Below are 9,241 nucleotides of genomic sequence, written 5' to 3' on the forward strand. Positions count from 1 at the left end.
ATGTGACTTTGATAAAAGTAAGCGATAGAAGGTAATGAATGAAACATTAGCCGTGGAGCTGGAGGAGGTACCGGTACATTGCCATCAGTTTCTTCACTGCTGAAGGATCTGGTTTCACTCACACACCTGTCAGCTGTGCGTCCACACGGCGCGCTGCGTGGCTCCTCCGCAACCGTTTGTGCGTCTGCTGCTGTTTTCACGAGGCAGTTTTCGTCCTGAAGGGTAAAAGGAGGATGGACCTGAAAAAGCAGACGTCGGGAATAAGATGATAGAGGCTTGATGGGATGCCTGTGTCATGGGCACAGAGAGCAAGGAGAACGGGCAGACGAGAGGAGATGATGATGCTGCATCTCAACAGGACGCTGCCAGTGTAAGTAAAGTATATCTTTGATTTTTGTGTAGTTTTTATTTAGGGTAGGGGACTAGAATTGTACAAACTGAACTTTAACTTCAGTTTTAGCACTTTGAGGCTGTTTTATCCTAATTAAACCCTGAAGATTTAAGTTTACAGAACAAGATTTTTACACATTAAGTATCTTAAATCACATCTGTTGTCATACAGCTTGATTAAATATGTGTTAACAGATTTAAATGTTCTTTTTTATTGTTTCTCTTCTGGGAATCTATACCCTGCTAATAAGTCCCACCCGCACAGTATGGGATGACACTGAATGAATAATAAATGTGCACTGGGTAACTCAATGAGTGTTACATCTGATAGAGTTAGTATTGCTTTCAGACATGGCTCCTTCACAAGGTAAAGTGACCAGTAACGGAGCATCATTACCATGAGGCGCACAAGTTGCATCATTGTTGGCAGATCAACGCTGAAATGTTTGAACCTTATGAACTTTGATGTGTGAAAACATATTGCTCACCATGGGATTTTTGCACTCGGGACTAATTAGCATAGAGCTGAGCCTGTTATAATGTAAAGTATGTGGCCTAGATGAAGTAGAGTAATAAGTGGAGAGCGGTAACAGCAGGGTTGTGCCCTCTTCCTGTGTCTGTAGTAGTTTAAGTGCTCTAATGTTCCTGCTGAGGGATCTGCAACATCAACGTCAAGGAGCAATTTTTCATATTATTTAAGCATCATTAACCACATCCCTATTAGAGTCAGCACATATTGAAGTGACTGCTGGAAAGGTCAAGTCATATTTACAGCTACTACAATCCCACCCCACCTGCATCCCCTCCCCTCCCCTCCTCTCTTCCCTCTTCCCTGGCTGTAGATTGCAGATGTGTCTGTGGAGGTTTCCACAGTGGACCACACTCTGCAGAAACTGCGCAGGAAGTACAGGAAGACGAGACGGAAGCCCAAGGGGCTCAAGGAGCTGTGGGCTCGCCTGTTGAACATCCCACACATTGCCCTCATCATCGCAGCGGTGGTGTTTGTGGTCGTGGTCATCATGTGGACGCTGCTGTGGGTCTTCATATGTAAGTGAATCCCTTCTTGTGCTTAAAAATGACTCAAAAATGATGAACTTTGGTTTTGTTCCACATCATAATAACAATAATAATACTATTTCAAATACTGTTTTTGTTGAGAATTAACTTGTAAGTGCAGCAGATGATGCAAAGTTTGACTATAATGCCTCAGTTCGCCGTGAAAGCAACAGTGGAGCGTATTTTGCCGGGATGTTCCGTGTTGCCAACGTTGAGTTTATACCAGAGTACCGCCAGGCTGAGTCCCATGAGTTTGTGTCCATGGCAAACAAAATACAACATGTGGTACGTATCAGCGTAACCCTGTTATTTACAATGATGCAGAGTGTTCTGCTGTGGGAGTCTTAGTGTTAATTGCTGGTGTGTCGTACTGTAGGTGAGCAATGTGTACAAGATGTCCTCAGTGGCCAGACTCTACAAGCAGGCCGTCATCTCAGACCTCAGGTACCCGTTAGTCACCGTCATCATCACAATCCAAAAACAGGCCCAGATGATATTTAGTTGTTGTTTTGTTTTTTTTACTTTTAGCCCCACTTTTAATCCTCATCACTAATTTACATCTAAGCGACACACCCCTTACAGAAAAACCATGAACTTCACACATGATTCACATGTAAAGAATTTTGCATATGGGAATCATGTAGAGCACATGTGTAAAACATGTTACCACATGTGAAAAATGGGTTCACATGGGAATTCACATGTGATTCACATAAAATTGGGCCAAAACCACATGATTCCCATGTGCAAAATTTTTCATATGTTAAAAATCATCATGTGAAGTTCATGTGTTTTTTTCTGTGGGACCCTGATTTTAAAGCTTTAATGTAAACTTGTTTGCCCCTCTCATCCAGTAACAACCATAAGGGCGGTGTGCTGGTGCACTTCTGGATGGTGTTTGTGGTCCCACGTCTGAAGAGCCCAGCAGTGTGTGAGGAGTGTGTAGGTGCCATTTTCAGAGACTCTGTCCACACGAGCCTCAAGAACAGGTCGTCTGTGGGATATCTGCTGGGTCTGCCAGTGGACATAGACTCCATCCTCATCAATGGTGCGTCTGCATTTCTCTACACACGCTCCAACTGCATTTATCATCAGTGTGATTAATCTGATTGTTGTGTCCTGCAGCTGTTCAGAGATCAGATTACACATCAAATTTAGCAGGTGGGCAAAACACTTGATTTTAGAGGAGTAAAAGTTCATACTGTGTGTCGCATTGTGTTTGCATGAGGTCTTTGTCGTCTCTCCTGGCTCACAGGCTCACAGTGTGTAGACAAGATGTATGCCAACCTTCCCGGGGCGAGGGTCCCTTTAAACGTCTTTTCATCCTGGGGTGGTGTGAATTGCCACGTGAAGCTCACCGCCGTCCCCGGCTCTCTCATCCGTCTGACCATCTCCTCGTTCCTCATCGAGCCCAGCGACTGTGTGAACGACGCCCTGACTGTGTACGACGCTCTGCTGCCCATGAGAGGGCGCATTCTGCACAGGCGAGTGTGAAGCTGCCATCGGAGCACAGACAGATCCCTCCTCGTGTGACTCGGGGGGGATTTTTTTGCCATGAAGTTTCGGCAGCTGCAGGAAATGCAACAGGCTGTTTTTTTGTTTAGTTTTGCCATGTTGCACAATGACTTTGCTCACACTGAGTTGTGTCTCTGCTGCAGGCTGTGTGAGAGAGTGACCACCTCCTTCTCCCTGGTCTCTACCTCCAATGTCATGTTGCTGTCCTTCAGGATGACCAACGGCAACAAGACCTTCAGAGGACACTTTGAAGCTATCGTTGAAGAAAGTATGACACATTCACCTGCTCATTTTACGCCAGTGCTTCCCAAACTTTTTCAACCAAAGTATCTTGGTGTGATCCATTTGCAACAGATTTAATATGCTGATAAACTGTGTGTGGTTGGATCAAAGAGATTCCCATCTTAAATGTGTTAGAAATTGAATTTTTTGGAGCCATAGAGACATAAATGATTCATAGGAATGATGTGAGAAGTCAGAAAAATCATTTTGTGTTTCATTTAACATCTTTTATCACCCCTAAGAGTATCTCACAGCCCCTTCTGAGTGTATAATCTCTAAAATCTGTTTCTGTCTGATAGTGTGTTTGTCTCAAATTGAGACCCAGCTAGATGTCTCTGGTCAGATCTACAGCCCTTTCCACCCCAGCCTTCTGCCCCCTCAGTGCTCCTGCACCTGGAGATTTGAGGTAGAGCACACACACATACACACACACACACACACACACACACACACACACACACACAAACACAAACACACATACACTGTATTTGACATTAAGTTTGTGGGTGAGATTTCCTTGAATGGTGGCTCATGTTTTGTGTTCCTGTTTTATTCTAGACCTCTAATAGAGCTCTGGGAGTTGCTCTGCAGTTTCAGAATTACGTACTGAAACCAAAGGACATGAAGAGCTGCGACCACGGCTGGTGGAAGGTTAATGAGATCATGTATGTGTGTACAGCTACATGCATACTAGGAAAAATGTATCTCATAACCAGATTTACACTAAACTATTCATTTATTTTAAACATTTTTTGCAAATTACAGCATCGTCTCCATAAGTCACAAGAAACCAGTTGTTTTTACATTCAGTTCAGTGATTCACTTGTGCATGTGCGTGTTCATCCCACAACAACATCCTGTGATGTTTGTCCAATGGTTGTTTTCCTCCTACAGTTTCTGTGGCAGTTACGTGGGACACCGCACGGTGTTTCGCATCGCTGACCACAGCCCGGAGGTGGAGTTTCGCTGCAGCTCACGTAACTCTGCTCAGCCGTTTCAGGCTTCTTACAGCAGCTACAATGTCAGCCAACGTAAGCACTGCAGAGAGCCAGAACATGACTCATTGGGCTGTTTAGTGAAGGAAATGACTGATCACAGGTGTTTCATTGTACCTCAGCGTGGATGTCAGTTAATGACTTTGTTGTTTTTTTTAACGGCTGCAGTGAGAGAAACTGAGCCGTGGTCTTCACTGTCCAGTCTACTCCATTATATCACTACAATTTTATGTAGCCTTAAACAGTATCACATTAGGAGCATCTAGTGGTGCCAAGCAGGAAAAAAATATTATATTTATACACTTAATGTCTTTTAATTTTAAGGACTTAGTTTTATTTCCCCTTTTGTGTCTTGCAGCCTGTCCAGAGAACCACTTCCTGTGCTCCACAGGTCTGTGTGTGGAGAAAAGCCGACGCTGTGACGGCCTGGACGACTGCCAGGACGAGAGTGACGAGGTCTTCTGCTGTATGTTGTCCCACAAGCTACATTATTATGATTGTTTATAATTATGAGTCATTTGACATTTTGATTGCTGTTTGAGTCCCTGCAGATAACACATTATTTTCACCTACACATTCCAGCACATGTTGAAAAATGTTGCATATCTTTGCAGCGAGGCCCACGATGAACTGCGGAGGCAGCAGCCCTGTGCATCCTCTGTTTGTGTGCAACGGAGAGAGAGACTGCACCGACGGCACAGATGAGATCAACTGCACTCAGGGTGTGGATTTTAACTATTTTTCTGAAGTGCAACATACACTACTCACAAAAATGGCTTTTGGATTAAATTTCAGAATGCACCTAAAATGCACTATAACCTTTACGGGTGAACTTAATTTAACCATCTCTAAACTTTGAATGCACATGTCCAATTGTTCAATGTTTCAGTATTTATTGAATAACATGCTGTTCTCTAACAAGGTGATTAACCACAAAAATCACAAGCACCGTCTGATTTAGTGGTTCAGTTGTCATTGGACCACTAAATGTTCTGGTTCATTTTTTCCCTTTTTTTTTTACACAATTTGTATAAAACTCCTCTTCATCACGATGTTCAAATTTTGACATCATGAGACCAAGACAGCACTTTGATCAAATTGATCAAGTTATTGAGACATTGAGATTTTTGTTGTGCTATAGCCACCACTGTTGTTACTGTAGCTTTTGTTTGAGCTAAAGAAATGACCATTGCATCCTTCTGCTTAAAAGGCTTTCATGATAGAGTATCACTGTAGCATGAACTTTTTATAGGGATATTCTTGTCAAATATCCCTAACTTTTTGTGAGTAGTGTATATCCCGCAGTGTGCACCTTCACCCTCCAACCACTGCTAACAGTATCATAATGTCTGTTTTTTGTTTTTGTCAGAAACAACCTGTTCTGCAATCAGGTATCGGTGCAGCAGCGGCTCTTGCATCCTGAAGAAGAACGCTAGATGTGACGGTGTTGATGACTGTCAGGACCACAGTGATGAGGCGGACTGTGGTGAGTGCTTGTCATTCCCTCCTCCATGTCTGTTGTAGTTATGGCAAATATTTCAATAATTACATTTTGAAGAAATTTACATCGCATTTACATTCACGAGACACACCAACTGCAGTATGTTGTCAAACTGGCTCTCTTTTACTTAACAGACTAAACCCCAGTAACACTTAAAGACAGCTAAAGCATCATTATCATTACTCTTTTAAACATTTTTCAGCTGCTCTGCATTCCTTCAACATCCAGCAGCCAGAAATATGTTAAATATGGAAGTAAGATGATGTTGAAATGTTCCTCCACCTTTTTTCATCACCTTAAAAATTCACTTTGCTGCCATCATGAGTGTTTGATCCCCGCCTGAGTCTGGTACATAGTGATTAAGCTGCCAATTCATCTACCAGAGGCCTCATGTGGGGTCATGAGAAAGTCGTTGTTATTTCATAAGCCACTGGTGCAGTGAGCTCCAAAGCTGCTGACCTGCAGCACTGAGCTGACCCCGCTGTTATAGCCCTCTCTCTGTTTGCTGCTATTTTATCATGATGTAGAGTGGAGGTGGTGGGAACAGACCTGTCTTTGATCACTCACTGATTACTTGGCACAAAGTATGTGTGTGTGTGCACATGAACACACACCCATAAAAACTTTTTAATAAGGCACTCTGTCCAGGTGATGACTCAACGTGTCAACACAGGTGTACAAACACACACTTAGACTGTAAACGATGTTCACACGTAAATCCTCAATAGGTTTTCATATGAAGAGAAAATTATAATAAATATAACCAATACAACAATAAAATCTATCACTGTGCTCCTAAGCCTGTGGTCGGCCCTCCCTGGTGAACAAGGTGGGTTCATCCACGGGCTCTGAACGCATCGTGGGCGGAGTTAACTCTGTGGAGGGGGAGTGGCCGTGGCAGGTCAGCCTCCACTTTGCGGGGAACCTGTACTGTGGTGCCTCCGTCCTCTCCTCTAATTGGCTCATCTCAGCTGCACACTGCTTCAGCAAGCAAAGGTCAGTGACCCTCAACCCTGATTATCAACTCTCTCCTCTTGTTAGATGCTCATTGTAATAACGAATGCATGTAAGAGCCACAGAGTTATTAAACTGGGCAGCAGTCGTTTCCCAAACTGTTCTCAAACCTTGCAAACCACATGTAGAAATGTTGATGTTCTGTGATACCAAAAGATTAAATGACATAAGCTCATCATTTTTGTATGGTGCAGATTTATACCTGATCAACTGATAAACTTTAAGAATAGGGAAAATGTAATGAGTTTTAGTATGTGCACCTCATATTTGTTTTAATATAATATTCATTAGTAATAATTGTTTATTTAATCATCTGCTGATTAGTTTTTATTACATTTCAATGTATTTCAATGCATTTGTAGTCAATTATGACAAGTTATTACTGCAGGGACAAATTAATTTGTGCTGTATCTGGTGCAGTGAATGCCCCCGTTAAAAACAATAATACAAAATAGTTGTGAATGTCTTTTGATTCATCCAATTGATTTTACAAACAGTCATTTACTGTAGAAATCTGCTTGTCTTTTAAGTTTTATTAGCTCAAGTATGAATTACAAATGCATTTTTTGTGAAAATGTGGTCGTTCATGTCCTGCAAGAGTCTTGTAGAGATCCAGATGTGATTTTTTTCTCTCTATCCCTTACTTTTTTCTTCTTTTTTGATGGATTTGATGCACCTGTATTGTTGTCTGTCTTTTGTACTTGTTTACACTTTAAAACAATAAAAAGTTGTTCACAAAAAAAGTATAAATTACAAATGTCCCTCTTGAGTCTCGTTGACCTCTGACCTCTGTCTCTGCAGGCTGTCTGACCCGCGCTACTGGAGCGCTCACCTCGGCATGCTGACTCAGGGCGGTGCCAAACATGTCGCAGAGATCCAGCGGATTGTGGTGCACGAGTATTACAACATGTACACCTTCGACTACGACATCGCTCTGCTGCAGCTGAAGGCGCCCTGGCCTCCTCAGCTCGGCCCGCTGGTCCAGCCCGTGTGCCTGCCGCCCACCTCGCACGCCGTCACCGACAGCCACCGCTGCTGGGTCACCGGGTGGGGGTACCGCTCCGAGGAGGGTGAGCAGAGAACTAGAGCATGTTGCAGAGAGCATCTCCAGGGCCGTTGCTAGGAATTCTGGGCCCCCTTAAAGAATACTAAAGTGGGCCCTACCCACTAACTTTTCCTCTTTTTTTTTTTGACTACTTATGTCTTATCACTTTTTATTTAGCCTACTTTGTTTTGATGCTAATGCAGCATTTCTATGAGTATTAGTCGGGGTCTTATGCAGAATAAATCAGTCATACAAAGATTAGACTACTGGGGTTTTTTGTGGGCCCCACTGGGTGCTGGCACCTAGAATTATCATCACCTTTCTGCCCTATACAACGGCCCTGAGCATCTCTACTCACTTGTAGATTCATGCCCATTTATGCCCACTAACTCAAAACTGCAAGTTCCTTCTGTGCAATAATTCATATTTAATGCCATACTTATGTGCAATAACCAACATTCAATGCCATATTTAGTATAGTGCAATAACTCCTGTCCATGTTTGTACTTGTACATATATTTTTATATTTTTCACACATATATATATATATTTTTTAATATATATATTTATATTTCTTGACTACTTTGCTCTTTTAACTTGTACACTTTGAGTTGGAGATGTTGTAACAAAAAGAAATTTCCCCTTGGGGATCAATAAAGTATTCTGATTCTGATTCTGATTCTGATGTTTTTACCCCTCCCTCCTGCAGACAAGGTGCTGCCCACAGTCCTGCAGAAAGCAGAGGTTTCCATATTAAGTCAGACTGAGTGTAAGAAGAGGTACGGCCCTGTCTCCCCGCGCATGCTGTGTGCTGGGGTCCCGTCTGGAGAGAGGGACGCCTGCAGGGTGAGTAGGAGTGAATCATTAAAAAAAAATTTGTTTACAATTAGGAATCCACTGTACATCTTCTTTAACTGTAGTCTTTGTGTTTCAGGGAGATTCGGGGGGGCCTCTGTCCTGTCAGGCACCAGGCGGGGGCCGCTGGTTCCTGATTGGCATCGTCAGCTGGGGGGCCGGGTGTGGCCGACCAAACCTGCCTGGTGTCTACACCAAGGTCAACAAGTTCACCTCTTGGATCTACAGCCATATCAGCTGACATGCTGCAGCTCATGTTTCACTCTTCCATCGCTCACACCAAATAATAAAAACATCTTCAGACAGAGAGGACTGTGTGTGTTTTTTTTTCCTTCATGTTAACATTATCTGTCCTCAAAAAGATACCGTCAGAGAATCAATTTTTAAACATTTCTCTCCTCTCCAGGTATTTCTGCTCCACTACCCGCCCAGATTAAATTCTGTTACAGTCTAATAATGGATCGTTTTGATGCCAGATCTGTAATTGCAGGTTCTGTCTTACTCTGCCTCCCTGTGGAGCAGCATCCAAGGCCACAGCAGCAGCAGCCTGAGCTTTGATTGTAAAACCTCACACACACGTTTCCCCCC

General features: G+C 43.0%; 1 protein-coding gene across 1 annotated transcript; it reads left to right on the plus strand.

Annotated features, from left to right (window-relative positions):
* Positions 1-226: 226 nt before the first annotated feature.
* tmprss7 (transmembrane serine protease 7) lies at positions 227-8,959 on the plus strand. Its single transcript, XM_085763818.1, has 18 exons — positions 227-370; positions 1,233-1,437; positions 1,601-1,731; positions 1,823-1,890; positions 2,301-2,494; positions 2,572-2,607; positions 2,702-2,930; positions 3,105-3,229; positions 3,543-3,649; positions 3,802-3,908; positions 4,138-4,274; positions 4,597-4,704; positions 4,853-4,960; positions 5,608-5,724; positions 6,540-6,735; positions 7,555-7,823; positions 8,508-8,644; positions 8,733-8,959. Exons 1-18 carry the CDS (start codon positions 296-298, stop codon positions 8,892-8,894), a joined length of 2,511 nt encoding a protein of 836 aa, XP_085619944.1. The 5' UTR covers positions 227-295; the 3' UTR covers positions 8,895-8,959.
* Positions 8,960-9,241: the final 282 nt, after the last annotated feature.

This window comes from Trachurus japonicus, chromosome 20 (assembly GCF_045865225.1).
Source record: "Trachurus japonicus isolate A0001 chromosome 20, Traja_1.0".
In the NCBI taxonomy this organism is placed as follows: Eukaryota; Metazoa; Chordata; class Actinopteri; order Carangiformes; family Carangidae; genus Trachurus; species Trachurus japonicus.